A 15,988-nucleotide genomic window follows, 5' to 3' on the forward strand; every position below is an offset into this window, starting at 1 on the left:
CAATCGATCATCATATGACCTACTGAAAGGAGAACGTAAACATCCTTCACCCTTAGAATAGCATCCATAAATTTTTTTCTGTGATGTTTTGCTGAGACGACAGATGGATGGCGAACGCGGAAACAGTCGTCAATGGTTTGACCAGAATGACCAATAGTCCACCAATGCTCACCGCTGAACTTGCATCCGTTTCCCTGAAATTTATGGCACTTGAAGTGGAGATCTCATCGCCTTCATGATTGACCTTTGATATTTCAATATTTGGCATGGATACATATTCACTCGGCTCTCACGCACGCGCTGTTTCTCATCATCCGGGTCGCGCATATCAAGGGCCCCGCTGCGGCCGCTCGGGTGTTCTCCATGGAGACTGGAGTGCGCGCCAAACCCGACTGGCCGGCAGGCTTTATTAATCACTCGAGAGCGATGACGCACAATTGCTGAATAAACAACCTTTTGTGAGGCGCCTCCCGAATTATCAGTAGGAGTGCCGATCCAAACGAAGTTGTATATCTTGCAGCACACATCACGCTCGTAAACGGTTGAGTTCTGGGCACTGAGATGACCTCGACAATGTTCAGTATGAGACTATGCTTCTGCAAATAAGAAAATATTTGAAGGCTTTTTAGCATCTTAACCAGTCATGCCAATAATTATGGCGGGCTGTGCATTTTTTAATTTACTGCCGTAGAAAGGGAAGGCAAACAAACGTCCGTGTGCATTCTCGGTCATCAACCAGCAAAAGCAAACAAAGTTGGAAAGGCAACACCTCCGCATCACTGGGAATTTGCGAGCCCGATTGCAGGTGCCGTATAATGCCGAGAACGGAGACGTTCTGAAACACGGCCGCCGTTATTTTGGCGTTTCATTGAAATTGCTTTTGAGCAGGTTCCAATGTTTTCAGCAACTTTTGTTGAACGTCGGACAAATATCAGCAGTGATATGAGGACCGAAACTAAATCCCTAAGGACTGTTGAGTGGACTACAATGAAACACGTATCATTCTGTGCACCATCGCTAAGGGTTAGAACGCATGCCGTCTTCTGTGCTTGTCAATATTTACGGCCCGTGTATCCACAGTTTCCTGTTCAATGCAGTTGGTCTCCAATGGGCGGCGGCCGGTGTGCTGTGGGGGCAGCTGCTTGTAAACTTTCTTGTATACAGTACTGACGACTAAAGATATGAAATATACAAAACGCGTTTACTTTTATTTCCAAAAAACATTTGCAATTCGAGCCATACACAAAAATTGTCATTAAAAAGTGACATTAAACGCAGTACAAAATATGCTTCAGCCCATCAGATGTGACACGCAGCCTCACGTTGGTCAGACAATGGCTTTGGAGTTCAAAACAACCCCCCCCCCCCCAAAAAACAAACAAACACACACAACAAACCAAAAACTAAGTCATGCACGATTATACATTTCCAAAAAAAAAATTGCTTTAAATCTTACCTTCATGTAAATATACATGCACTGGTGCTTTATTTGCCCCCAAAAAGTACGAATATGGATGTTTACTGCACTGCAAATATACAAGATAAGCTTAGACGTTAAAGTCCAGAAAGCCGCATAATAAATAAATATGTGATGTACTGTACGTCTCTGAATTCCTTAAACGCAAATCCTCTTTGAGACTGATCGTGTAACATACAAATGTGGTCATCACCTGAGGGTTCCGAGAAGCATCAGGATCTTTTTTGTGCTCTGTGATTATTAGATCTGCTAGCGATCACGCCACATGAACGCGAGCAGGGAGGAGCCGCTCTACTGAGCTGGCGCATTCTTGTTCTTCTTGTTCAGGACTTTGCGGAGGCTCTCGGGCATGAGGTATGGCCTCTCGGGACTGCCATCGTTCCTCTCAAGATCCTCCACTAAAGAGAGAGAGAAGATCAAAAAAAAAAAAAAAGTTCACTTTGACGTGATTAGCATTGTTTGATTTGGGCTTTATCACTTAAGTCTACTTCAAAAGACCACATTTGAGCTTCGAATCCCGAATCTCGTTTCCATGAGTTCCGCTTTATTATATCAAGTACATTGGCAAACATGTCAAAAGTTCGGAGGCGTTGCCGTCCAAACTAGGTAAAAACGGACAAGCCGACGGTACCCGTACAAGGCAAATCAAGCTTCTAGGTCATTCAGTGTTAGCGCGGATCAATTACTTTCGAGCTTCTAACTCTCAATTTTTACATTCTAAGATGCATTCAGTCAATTCGAAAAGTAGGCACATATGTGGTGTCAATCAAATGGCTACTGGCCGGCAGCACAAATACATTACAGCCAACCCCCCCCCCCCCTCCTAAACTTTTTCCATTGCATTTAACACTCCGGGAAAACGGCAGACATTTCACACATGTCGTTTGGAGACGTGTCGACAGTACCGGTATTCAGCTGTCTTAAGATGACTTGGGTGCTCATTAAACTTCCCTGTTTTGGATACTTGCCACTTCTGAGCATGCCTGCGAAGGATAAGGCTCAAAAAAACAAAGCAACCATCTCCTTCGTTTCAAAGTAAAAGCTAAGTGTCCTTGTCAAAATTCCTGTCTATGAACGATGCGGCCTCCTCCTTAAAGTGTTTCTCTCCACTGAGTTCTTCATCCGGTAGCGGAGCAGAAGACGGTGGACCTTCCGCCTTGTTCTTCCAGAGAATCTCACGCAGAGTAGCGGACATGTAATAAGGCCTCACAGTGGAACCATCGTTCCGCTCCAGGTCTTCACCTTCATTTGCGTGTGAATGTGTGCCACGTTCATGAATGGGTGAGACGTTGAGTTATGAAGTCAAGGTGAGAGGAAAGGGGTTAAAATTGGCAGGGAGGAAAGAGGATGGGAGTGCGTTGAGGGGAAGGAGGGGAAGAGACAAAAAGAGAAAGTCAAATAGCAGGCAAGCAAGCAAGCAAAAAGTCACCACAAATCCCTTGTTCGGAAAAAATACTTTTTTTTGTTGTTGTTGTTGTGGGGAAGACTTAGTAAGCCACAGAATGAAATGGTAGTTTCATTAATTGCCTTGTTTTTAAGACACCCATTTAACATGCGGACAGTCCCACACCAAAAGCAAAGCAATAGCTCCGAGGACCAAGTTCTGGTCAAGTTGAACGTCTCAAAATCATTTGGTTTTCCGTTCAAGATACAGTAGTTGCAAAACTTTTTTTTTCTGACGCCGAGTGTTTCGTGCAGCACATGATAAGTGACCAGTGAGGAGGTTCTACTCACAGAAGCAGAGGAAAAGTGTGTCCACGCACATAGCGTACACACTGAAGAATCCGTGGGCAATGAGATAGGAGCCAACCACCGCAGTCTAGTAAGGACACAAGCGTCATTTATTAAGAAAAAAAAAAACTCAGCAATAATAGACAACATTGTGAGAAAGCTCCTGCTTCATAATGTGATGATTATGTAATGATCAAGTGTTTTGTTTTTGTTTTTTCTAAAACTGACGACTCACCAGGATTGGCACCCAGTAGTAGTGGAGATGTGGGGCGGTGTTCTCAAAGGCCTTCACTCTCCCAGAGAAGAAGAAAAAGGCAAAGACCCCTGGAGCAGGACACAAGCAAGTTTAGCACTCCAACCGCCGTAAGTGTGTCGTTGTCTTTTCTCGCGTCCGGCACTTTCACCAAGATCAAAGAGCTCCGATTTGGGGGGGGGGGGGGGGGGGGGGGGGTCAAATTAAAAGCGATGCAATCGGCGTGTATATTTGCAGAGCCTCAGGAAAAATTCGAATCAAGCGTGAAGAACGCAGATGACAAACACTCACCCACGAGTCCAACGATGAGCAGTTTGCCCAAAAACAAAAGGAAATCTGTCACTTTGTCTAGCACCGCCACCCTAAGAAGTACAGTTCAGTATTTTTAGAATCGCCAACGACTTTGAACTCGATTTAAAAATAGAAGAAAAAAAAAAAGGATGAACCTTATCATATTCCTCATGAGCAGGAAGAAGGCGTCTCTGGCAGACGTGCAGAAGTTTCTGCCGTATATCGCCACCTAGTGGCCAAAAGTGAGAAAAGCACGTTTTATTAGAAAGCCATTTGGACCAATCCAGACAACTCACCATAATGTAGGCGTTTCTGTTTAAGAACTTGATGCATTTCTCCAAGCACCAAAAGCAGCACTTGAGACAGCACATGAGGAATCTGGTACACTTATTGTGGGCTCCTGGAAGGCAAATAAGAGTCCAGTCTCAAGCTGTGCCAAGAACATCGTGGAACGTGTGTATTTCCTCTAAGGTCTTTCTTCTTTAGGACATATCGACAGTGCCATGCAATCGCCTTGTTTTCATGATTCGAGTCAAAGCAGTCACTTGGATACAATACAAGGCAGAGTCAAACCTCAAAATGAATTCATTTTACTCCCAATTGGTGGGAAAGACGCACAGTGTATGGGGCCAGCTCAGAAACGAACAAAAATCAATGTGATGCGCCCCAGTACACTGCTCCGGTTTACGTCATACTAAAACGTCGACAAAAAAAGTGAGCGACCGACCTTTAAGTTTATGGTCCAGGTACTCCAGCAGAACTCGAATGATCTGAATGATTGAAAGGATGAGGGAGCCAAACGCCAGGGTTCCTGTGTGATACCTAAAACAATACAAAGGTTATGCAAGCCGCAGGTGGTCAAAGTCAAGCGAAGAAAAGATGCATGGTGAAGGGAAAAAAAAAAAAAAAAAACCACAACACACCTGAGAGATCTGCCAAGAGAAGAAAATATGGGGAAGGAAGGCATGTCGTCTGGCTTGACAAAAGCCCAGTAGTAAGAGGCAAAGGCCCCCGCCAAAGTCATCTGCCCCAGCGCCGTTACAAAGTTGGCACACCAAAAGAAGAGAAAGACGTTGTAGAACTGCAAGCCAATCAGGTATTTGTGGTAAACGGTCTCGCCGCCGTAGAAGGCAAAAAGGCACTCCGAGTCCGGGCACTGCGCCTTCATGGCTGTGGTCGTGTAGTTCTGCGCACACACACACACACACACAAGCGTCCAATCAAACATATTTGGATTCATTGATCCACGTAAAACACGAAGTTCCAACATTTTACAAGCGAGCCGACGATAAGACGAAAAAAAAAGCCAACCAAGCAAGAGATGCTTGAAAACTTCATTCTCAAATTCACACACACGGGGGAAAAAATTAAATACGATAAATAAATCAAATCAACAACTCACAGCTGGATCGCAGGTTTTCCTTGAGTGTTCGCACGCGGTGTCGTTGAACACTTTGTAGATCGGTTCGTTGGAAGTAGACAGGAAACTGAACAGTTCAGTCAAAGACAACCATTACGAAGAGGATAATTGTTGCAGATGATGATGTTCTTTGCGGCGTCAGGACAATGGAGGAGGGGGGAAAAAAATAAAAAGGATACACAGCGGTGGTGGCCCAGTAGGCGATGACGATAGCCAGCAGCAGAAAAGTGAACAGCGGGTAGAGGAGAGAACACATCACATGTCCAATCGCCCTGCGAACACGACACGATCATCGCTTCGACTCTCTCAGCCCAAGATGAAGATGAACTTAAGCTCTGCTGGCTACAGTTCAAACGGCATATCGCGTACTTGCTGGCTTCTTTGATGAGCGCGATGGCAATTAAAATCCTTTTCCTGAGGAAGATGAGTAGAAGGATGATGATCACTTCCACTATGGCGAGAATGATCACTGAAAGGAAGAAGAAGAGCGGAGGTGAGAAACGGCAGGATCGGAGGCCACCCGCCGCGCAGCGGATTTCGGCTCTCCGAGGTCCCCTTTGAAACGGTAAACGCCAGCGGCGGCTGGCTAGGCAATCGTGTGACATAATACAATGCAGAGTCAGCTGCCAAATAATTAAGAACCTGGCCCGTGACGACGGCCGTCTTGTGTAAATAGAAGGCGCCCGCTGGCAAGAGCTTATGGAGCGTACACTAAACCAAATGGGACGAGGGCTTGGATGAATGAAAGAGGTCCCCACACCCCACCTGTATGGCACACTTCATGTTGAACTTACTGAAGGCCAGCCAGGTCTGTCGGATCTGAAGGTAGACTGTGAAATCTGTCTGAAAGCCAAGATCCTGCAGGGTCACATCAGCTCCAGGCGTACCCCTGAGGGCGGCGTACTCCATGTAGCAGTGGAAGATGCCTAAAATACATATACGGCGTTTCAAAGAACCGTTAGCTTTTCCACTGTAAAGCAAGCACCTTTGTGGTCATTTTTGATTGACATTTTCATTTTCAGGATTTTTTCAAACATTCATAATTTATTATTTTTTTTAAGTCCGCAAAAATCAGTGTCTAAGTGTTGTTTACTATGCGTGCTAGTGTGTGCGCACTGCTCAAGCGTGGAAGGTCCCCTTGGGGCACGTGCACGCAGGTGAGTGTTTGTGTGTTGCTGGGAGAGAGAGAGAGACTGATAAGAACAAAAGCAGGTCTCTCCATCCTTAATTGTCTAAACAACCTTAATTGACTAATCATAAACACGTCTATTGTACACCTGAGGGATCGCTGGCTTGAGTGTGTGTGTGTGTGTTAGTGCGCTCTGATCAAGCGCAAAGGCCCACGTGGGGCACTTTTTTAAAATATATGTTAATTGGTCACTACTTCACGGATTCTCGTTTATCGCGGGTGGTTTTGGTCCCCATTAAGCGCGATAAACGAGGCATTGCTGTATATTAATAATAATAATACATTTCATTGTTTTGATGTCTGTGTCTTTTTTTTTGTGGGGGGAGCGTGTGACGTAGTAAGTACGTTCTCAAAGCAGACTGGCCATCACCGGACGGGCGGACCGGGCCAGTCTGAAATAATGAGTGACTGATGTTCTCACCACTGTCATTTTGTTACTGCATCAACACATTCGCGCGTCTGTATGGAGTCAATTCATCAACGGATGGGGATGAATGGTCTATAAAGTCTTACCGTATCCGATCACTATTATCACCAAGGCTACCATGATCCAGACCATGATCCCTGCCAGGAAGCGCAGGAGAACGATGAAGATCAGGCTGAGGACCGTGGCAAGAACCAAACCTCTGGAGAGAGAGTGACGAGGTTGAGCAGGGAAGGGAAAGAAGCCAACAATCTGCGCTTTGCGCAATTTTCAAAGGCGTCTTACATCAGGATCCAGTACCAAGACTGCGTGTAATCCTCAAAGATTTTCATCACCACCTGGCGAGCTTCAATAACCACAGTAGCATTCCTAGGGGGGGTACGCAGATTATTGGAATAATGTAAAGCGGAAGATCATATTTTGAGTGTATATATTTCAGCAAATGATGGCGGATGACCGATTCTCCAGCACTCACTTCACTCCGTCGACAAGATCCTTGGCATCTCTCATCTTTCCAGTTCCATCGTCAAAGTGAGAGCTATTTCCGACAGTTATCATTCCTCCTTTTTTACCCAAAGCTGGGAAGCACCTACGGGTGACTGAAACAAAATTGAACGGGGGGGGGGGGGGTAAAGTTTGTCACATACTTATGCAAAACCGCATGACATCATGTACGCATTTTCATGAGAATTAGTCAAGCAAGAACCTGCAACTTCACACGGTAATGCATTTGGCAATACTGCCACCAGACTTGCAAAGTTTGAGGAAGTGATACATAAAGTGGGGGAAATATCCCCTTTCATTATTTCTGATACATGCTACTGGGAAAATGTTTTTAGAAAAAAAAAGGCAAAATGTGCCAAAAGATGCACACAGAGTGAACTCACAAGGCTTGCTGGGGGTCAGCATGGCAGGACAGAGACCTGACTTGAGGATTTCGGTGACAGCCTGTAACGATGTTCAAAGTGGTCAGGCGGTGCGGAAGGTGGAAAAAAAAAACATGCGCATGAAACGGAGATGGTTGATGAGCACAACTTAAAACCCCACCATGGAGTTAGTCACGCCTTCCTTGCAGAAGGACTTGTAGTAGTCAAAGTCTTTTCTGTTACTGTAAGCTTTGATCAAGGTCATGAACTTCTCAGGGCACTTCTCCACACACATCTAAAAGGACGAAAGAAGAGCGGCGGCGTCATTCGACCACAGGCGAAAATACTGGGGGCTCAAAAGTATACTGTGAAAGGAACGCAAGCGTGTTTTACGACGCGCGACAAAAGCTCCGGAGTGGCACAACAAATCAAGAAACAAACCTGTGTGGTCGGACACTGGAACTCCAGCAGCACCATGGGGCTGGCACACTTCATAATGTTGAAGTAGAACAACAGCGGCTTCTTCCTGAGAAAGGCGCAACAAAATAATGCACGCAAATTTGGGATGCTGCCGTGAGCCGTTTCCAAGTACCGCTAAATGAAAACAATTTGTCAACACTCTTGTTGTGCGTTGATTTGAGCAGAATCATACGCTCCCCCAAGTGGATCTACATCAAAAACAATTTCGACAACGCGACGCTATAAAAGGAAGGCTTGCGGTTGTCAGACTGCAACGATACGATCTGCGTGCCACTCGTCTGAATGAAGCGGCCGTTTTGAGCCGTCTCACAAAGGCGGCCATTTTGCCAGAGTCGCTCAGGAGCGGGGGTCGGGACTAGTCACCGCTCACCTGTTTTCTGAGTAACTTGGATGCGGGGGGGGGGGGGGGGGGGGGGGGGACTCACTCGAGAGGGGTTCCGGCCTGCCCGCAGAACTGGCCTCGGCTGTCCGTTGGATAGATCACCTTCCTGGGGTCACCCTGCGACCAAGCTGAATCAAGAAAACACATTGCCACGTTATAGATTCTACTGCACGGTGGGCAAAAATCTGCCGGGCTGCCTTTTTCTTACCAAGTATTCCCACTCCAATATAACATAATATGGCAATAATGAAGAGGATGCAGCACACAATGTCCGTGCAGCCCCTGGAGACAAAAAAGCATATTTTGGATCAAAACAAAACAACGATTCATCCAACTTGTGAGAAAACGTAATCGTTCCCCTCTCACCTCTTCTGGAGTGGGCCCTTGAATGTGGGGTCATACTTGCGGGGCTCGCCTGTTTAACAGAGGGGACTTTATTCAACAATGTCACCAAAAAAACTTTACTCCTTGGAATCAAATTCACACGCACACACACACAAAAAAAAAAGGAAACCAATTCAGGGTGGCGCAGCAGTATGCTCCTGCTTTCCTCCCATGTTTCCCCCAAAGGCAGACATGCCTGGCAACCCAGAAAATTCCTCCTTGGTGACTCACTGGCATGAGCCAAAGCAGAGAAACAATCGGTCAATGGGAGATGGACATCAACGAGAGATCACTTCATCCTTTGTTCTACTGCGTTTTAGGAGTTGACAGTAGTAGTCGGATTGTGCAAAGTCGTCTACCGATTCCTACTTGTCGGTAGACGAGCGCTCTACGTGGAGCAAAAAGAAAAGTCCTAAAACCAACAAATAAATAACAATAAGACGGTAGAAAAAATAAAAACAGTCAAACAAAGATTCAAGTCAAAAGCCAAACAATAAAAATGCGTTTTTAAGATGGACGGCGAGGGGGCTTGCCGAACGTTCATTCCAAAGAGAGGGTGCGGCAACAGAAAAGACTCCATCCCCTCTGAGACCGTTTAGTTCTCGCTACCTCTAATAGTATCTGGTCTGCAGACTCGACGCACCAGGCAGGTGCGCACGAGCACAGAGAGGTAAGGTGGGGCCAGGCCATTTCAAGATTGGAAAACAAAGAACAGGATCTTCAAAAGAACTCTCAAATGAGCCAGTGAAGAGATGCCAGAGTAGGAGTGATGCGCTCCCTCTTACGAGTACCAATCAAGAGGCGAGCGGCAGCGTTGTGGACCAACTGGAGACGCTGCATGGAGGATAAACCGACTCCAAAGTCAAGCGCGTTACAATCATCCGTACGAGATGTGCCGAAGGCACGCGTGACTGTTTCTAAGTGCTCTTGACAAAGGAAAGGCCGTTTACTTTTGCCAATTGCCCGAGATGAAAGAAACTGGATTTAACAACGGCACCAATTTGCCAATCCAATTTAAAAATCACGACCCAGTTTAAGTCCCAAGTTCAAGGAGAACACTATTTTTGACAAGTTTCAGTTTCATATTTGCTAACAGAGGAGGCGGGGTTTTAACTAGCGCATGAAGAGAACTGCATTTGTGGCAAGGCGATGAGATCAGAAAATGCAGAAAACAAAATTTGATTGATATATAGGACGCCGTCTAGACAAGCGACAGCAGTCTTTGCATCTCAATTGCGGATGCTTTTAAGGGGACGAATGCTGCAGAAGCATTTACGTGGAGTGGCTCCTAAGAGAAACCACTTCCTGAAACATTGCGAGTGCTTCTTGTTGTCAGCGCGTGCGAGGATGTCACAGTGTTGCTTTCAGACGATGCTCTTCAAAGTTCAGAGCGGCCTAGGTTTGACCCAATCCGGAGGTCTCTGTACAGTTTGAAAGCATTACATCGGTTTGAAATGGTAGCGTTCAGTTCGTCGGTGGTGCAACATGGAAGTGTTCAAGTGAAAGAAAGCAAAACAAAAGGGTGAGGCTCCCTCCTCCTGTTCACACCTGGATAATCAGCGGCAAGCCCGTACGCAAAGCGGACATGTCGTTAGCCCTGCTCCAACGTTGAATCACTGCGACACAATTCATTTTCAAAGGCATGCAGATGGAAAAATATGCTTGGAGGAGAAGGCAAAACGTGAGCCGGAAGGGTAGTTACCATGTTTTCCATAATATTGGCCTTCCTCTGGCATCTTGAAATTCCTTCCCGAGGCTAATGTTGAAATGTGCAGACAACACTTGTGACTTTCCTTCCAAGGACGCTTATCTGTCGCTTTCTTTCCACGGGTGTCGTTCCTTTCAGAAAGGCGAGGACGGGGTAAGGCCCCGCGTGGGTTGAAACCAGTCTAACCTGTCCTCGTTAGCCTGGCCCGTCGACAGCGCACCACCTTCCTCTCGCCCCCTTTCCCTTTCCCCACCTTGTTTATCCTGCAACAAGTGTCTTTTCCCAATCGGTGTGCCACCTGTGTATCTCCTCCTACCTCAAAAAAAAAAAGAGGTCTCTCTCTCTCTCTCGCTCTCTCTCTCTCGCCCTCTCTCTCACTGGCTTCTTGTTGTTGGCCTCCAGAGATCAGAGGAGGCGAGTCAACTCATCTGCGCGAAGTCTGGGAGGGACACGAGAGAGGCGTGCCCGTGTGAAAGAAGGGGTGGAAACCTTTGGTGCAGAAAAGCGGGAACGGAAAAAGAACAAGTTGAGCCGATGCGATGTGATGAGAAACACATGTTTTCTGAAAACCAGGGCAAATGTGGACTCCGCTGGTTGTTTGCGTCCTTTGGAGAATGGACTAAAAAGTACTCCATTTACTTTGCTTTGGAACATTTGGACACGCTCCTATGTTTAAAATCTCAGTGTTTTGATATGCGCCTTTATTTGTGGGATATTGTGGAGTCGAATATCTGTAATCAGCAGTCAAGTCAGGACGGCGGATGAATTTGCGATTTGAACAAAGAGCCCACAGTGTGACTAAATGCCCAAATGCATATTTAGAACAGACGATGACATCACGGAACATGACTGTATTCGTTTTGTTTTGGTGAGCAATTGACCGGCACATGGATGGACCGGTTCAAAAATGGCCTTCGCTGCAGCGCCATAGTACTTACAACAGTCATCCGCTGAATCAAATAAAAACAATAAAAGAAAAAAAAAATAAGGGTTCGATCGGCATGTGTAATGGCACATTTAAGGGGATGCAGAGTGGCTGCTCTGATAATAGTTTTAATCTGCTAAAGGCGCTCCACGGGAAGCTAATCCATTTCCACATTTTGAAGCTAAACATATTGTAAAGAAGTATAAAGAGTGGACTCAAGACCAATGAGAAACAGAAACAAATCCTGTGGTTCAGATCTTAGGGCCAACCGTGCCTGCATGCATGGGCCGGGTCATGATCTATCTATAGTTCTCAATGTAAAGCACACCCCGCTATCTAAAATTAAGCTTTGCCAGACTAGCCTGTACTCATTTTTGCAATTGTCACAGTTATAATTGGGTGCACATTGTTCTCTCTAGTTATCTGTGGGTCCAGTGCTGGCTGGCCAGGGGTCAAAATGTCTGGCCCCATTGACCAGAATAAGACATTAAAGTGTTGTGTAGGATAGATGGACTGAACATCTCAAGTCTTATTTCTACCTCGTCGTCAATGTCTCGTAAACTGAAAAAAACAAAACAAAACGAATCAATCAAATTCCAGGAAAAGTCAAATCTGTCTATCTGTATTTTGAAAGTCATATCAAGAAGAGATATGGCCTGCAGGAAAAAAAACAAACCAAACTACTCGTACTTGAACATGTAAATTACTGACCTTAACAGCGGATATTTGTCATGCTTAGCCAGATGGCAAGAAACTCAGTTAGCAAACTCACGTGATCCTGTCTGGGTTGTTAAGACGAGGACCCGGCGGGTTATAATGGAAACAGGTGGCTACACCTCTGGAGACATCCTTGGTTGTTTGTGATCAGTGGGTAAAAAAAAAAAAAGGGGGTGATACCGAAGCTCAGCAAAGAGTCAAAGAATTAAGCGCAAATCTGCTGCACGTGAAAGCTTTTAGCAAACGGTCAGGAAGAATTTGAATCATGTTTCAAAGCACTCTTCTAAATATGGCTTCTAATTACAGCTCATGTGAAGCAGCGCATGGCTGCTTCAGTTCCTGACATTGTGGTGTGTGTGTGTGTGTGTGTGTGTTTTTTACAACTGAAATTACTCCATCATGTGAAGCCCACAGTCCGGAACCAATGAAGAGCTTTCCTCAGTGGCAAGTTGCAGATTTGCATCTCTATTAGACCGCATCATGATTACATCTTATAGAGCTCGCTTTGTAATGTCTTCACTACATCTCAGTGCTCCATGTTCAGAACTTCATAGTGGCTGTTCCCTTTGAAAACACAAAGCTCAGCTACTGCCATGCGAGCAACCGTTGCTGAATACACTTGACATGGTTTGTATGGTATCTTTTCACTTTAAGCGCAGACCAAAACAATCCTGTAACGTTCCAAACTAACTCAGACGCACTCTAACCCCAATCGGCCGCCATAATGATGCAACCGCAGCGTAAAACGATGAGCTTGCTAAGCTACCAAACCACATTTTTGTTTCGCCCCCATGATGTGAATTACGTACAGATTGACTGCATGTTCTCATTGTGAGAAATGAAACTGAGAGAAGTCGACCAAGTTTAGAAACCAATCAAGCGAGTGGCACCAGAGAATGTGAACTTTAAGCATGAAGGTGCCCTTGTTTTTCATTTGTTCTTTGAATTTGTAGACAAATACACATTTTTAGATCGGATGGGGTCTAGGAGGGAAACAAACCAGATGATGCGTATCAGTGAATTGTTCCAAAATGCTGTTAACACAATCCATATCCAAACTGAGGACTTGGAAACTACAAGTTTCCCTAGTTATTGCTTACTATGAAAATGATCGGAATAAAGACAGTGTCAATGTAATCATCAGTCATCAAAGCGGGCATGCATCGTGTTGTACCATGTGACTTTAGAAGATGACTCAAAACAATTACTCTTCCAAGGAATTTGCAGCCAAATCACCGTTGACAATTATGTCACTCCCCAATGTGTCAGTGAGCACAAATAACGCATATCTGAATCCTTGATACAACCCTGAGTATTTATTTTCGTCATTAAATAAAACGTACACATTAAACAATTGTGGGCATATATTATGTAAAAAAAAACACGACACAACATGAATCTCTTCCTTTTTTCTATGTGCAGCTATGTGGTACCACACAGCACTGGAGTGGAAGGTATAATTACAGCAGAACAACACAAGAACTGGAACAAAGGCGCAGAGAACAGCTCGGTGAGGGGAAAAAAATGGACCTTCTCCCATTGTTGAAGCTATTTTTTAATAAACTGTGCTGCACTCTTTCCAAAGCTGGACGTCAGCTAAGTTGCCTGCCATACCAATGTGAGGAATGTGGCAGCAACTGGACAAGCAAAAGGATATTGTTTTAGGACACCGAGCCGGCGCCCCACAACACGGATGGAACACCACCAGCTCAATTTAAAACTCTCTATTCGTGCATTTGATTGTGAACGATGTGTATGTACTGTTAAAGAGTAGTAGCTAAGTTCCAAGCCTGGAAGTGTTGTTTACTACCAATCATTTTATCTATACAACGCAGGATGGCACGAGTGAAAGTGGTCCGACGTTGCCAGCTAGCTCGTAGAAGTAATAATCAAACACATGGCATGAAATTCCATTAAACGCGTAGATTTAATTACCTTGTTTTCAAGAATAACGCAATTGAAGGGTGGCTATGTTTGGAGGAGCTGATGTAAAGTGGTTTTCCTGCTGGCAAATGCGGAACATCTAAGCAGCGCATAAAAATAATGAAGTTACCGTATTTGGTTTTCTCTTCCAGTTCCATGGTATCTGAATGTTTCTCTTCACACAAAACGGCTCATAGGCGACGACTTGAGTGTATTTCCAGCCTTGGGAGTGGTTTATCGTCACGGACCTCTGTTCATTTGAACACAGGGTAAAAGTCCGCTCCAAAATCTTGACTGCCCTACTACCGTTTACAGGGGTAGTTCTCCAAGAAGAATGCTGACCAATCACAACACAGTGCAAGCTTGATTGGCGTGGTGCTCGGCCAATAAGTAACAGAAATCGGGACCTAATGTTGTTTTGCCTCTTCACAACAGTACCGTTAAGTGGCAGAAGCAGAAATGGATGGAGCTACTGTTCCGTGGCTGTCATTTTTTCCCCTTATTCTCGTTCACGTTCTTAATAATTCCTATTTGATGTCATCACAATCGAGCATGGCGAGACGGCGGTTGAGCATCACCAGAAATAAGATTTATTTTAATGCTCAGAAATCAGCTGTAATCTGACACCAAAAATGGCCCCACCCTCAAAGGGGTGACAAGGCTTGCATTTTATTGACCCATAAAGCACCAAGCAACATTAATTATACATACAAACTATTCATTTGTAATGTAGACGCAGGACTACCATTGCCTGGGTTTACTCGTCTGTACTATGAGTCACGACAGCTTGCAGAGGGAGAAGAGCTATGCAGTTGTCCTATTTCAGCAGCTTTGTGACAACCACAATGAATACAATTTAAAATTGTGAGTGTAATGTATTATGAGCAGTTGGTAAAAGATTAGCAGCTAACTGGTGAGTAGTCCAGGGTGTATCCCATTGCTTCCTCCATGGCCGCTAGGATGGGCTGCAACTCACCCTTGACATGAAAGAAAAGAAGCAGTGGAAAATCAAGGGATGGACAGTTCAAAAAAACAACAGTGATCTTTCAAGTGTTACATTATAGAGTCTATAATGTAACACTTGAAGGATCACTGTTGTTTTAGTCTATAATATAGACCCTGTAAAGTAAATTGAGACGTAAAATGTCACGTGTTCCATAAAGCACTTGGTTACAGCTGCAGCTGTTGTGAAAGCAGCGCTCCAGACTGCCCCGAAATGGGGTCATTATACTCCTAAAATTTGAGGAAGTGCAAGTAATTTTATTTTTTTGTGCCTGTATGACCAGCAAATATAAGATAAGATAAGATAAGATAAGATATCCTTTATTTGTCCCACACTGGGGAAATTTACAGCCTCCAGCAGCAAGAATGTAGGCAGAAAGAAGAAGAAAAAACAAACAAACACCGTTCAATTAAGTGCAATATAAATACAAAATGGATAAATCGCAGTGCTATTTACAGTTGTTTTCCACATCTTTTAATTATTATTAATATTATTGTTGCTATTTTTTATTCAGCAGCCTGACAGCAGGTGGTAGGAACGAGCGTCGGTATCTCTCCTTCCTGCAGCGCGGGTGTAACAGTCTCTGGCTGAAGGAGCTACCTAGTGCTGTCAGGGCGGGCTGGAGAGGGTGGGAGGGACTGTCCATCATAGCTTTTAGCTTAGTTAGCATCCTTCTGTTGCCCACCTCCTCCAGAGTGTCAAGGGAGCAGCCCAGGACAGAACTGGCCTTCCTGACCAGTCGCTCCAGTCTCTTTCTGTCCCGGGCTGAGATGCTGCCTGACCAGCAGACAATGCCATAATGGATGGCCGAGGCC

General features: G+C 45.0%; 1 protein-coding gene across 4 annotated transcripts; it reads right to left on the reverse strand.

Annotated features, from left to right (window-relative positions):
- Positions 1-1,182: 1,182 nt before the first annotated feature.
- LOC147192328 (choline transporter-like protein 2) lies at positions 1,183-14,474 on the reverse strand. 4 transcript variants are annotated; one of them, XM_086132066.1, is made up of 22 exons: positions 14,301-14,473; positions 8,880-8,928; positions 8,722-8,795; positions 8,557-8,641; positions 8,093-8,177; positions 7,833-7,946; positions 7,673-7,733; positions 7,261-7,384; positions 7,071-7,154; positions 6,875-6,987; positions 5,967-6,098; positions 5,542-5,641; positions 5,352-5,444; positions 5,155-5,239; positions 4,676-4,938; positions 4,480-4,574; positions 4,049-4,152; positions 3,908-3,981; positions 3,753-3,823; positions 3,444-3,532; positions 3,212-3,296; positions 1,183-1,875 (listed from the first exon to the last, which is right to left on the reverse strand). In XM_086132066.1, the coding sequence occupies exons 1-22, from the start codon at positions 14,326-14,328 to the stop codon at positions 1,769-1,771; spliced, it is 2,115 nt and encodes a 704-aa protein (XP_085988192.1). In that variant the 5' UTR covers positions 14,329-14,473; the 3' UTR covers positions 1,183-1,768. The 4 variants fall into 4 exon arrangements, with proteins under 4 accessions (XP_085988192.1, XP_085988191.1, XP_085988190.1 ...); XM_086132065.1 differs by lacking the exon at positions 14,301-14,473 and adding an exon at positions 10,600-11,026; XM_086132064.1 differs by lacking the exon at positions 1,183-1,875 and adding an exon at positions 2,000-2,719 and having other exon boundaries at positions 14,301-14,474.
- Between the last annotated feature and the right edge of the window lie 1,514 nt (positions 14,475-15,988).

Source organism: Hippocampus guttulatus, chromosome 16, assembly GCF_054856545.1.
Source record: "Hippocampus guttulatus isolate MCC_2025c chromosome 16, RoL_Hgut_1.0, whole genome shotgun sequence".
Lineage (NCBI taxonomy): Eukaryota > Metazoa > Chordata > Actinopteri > Syngnathiformes > Syngnathidae > Hippocampus > Hippocampus guttulatus.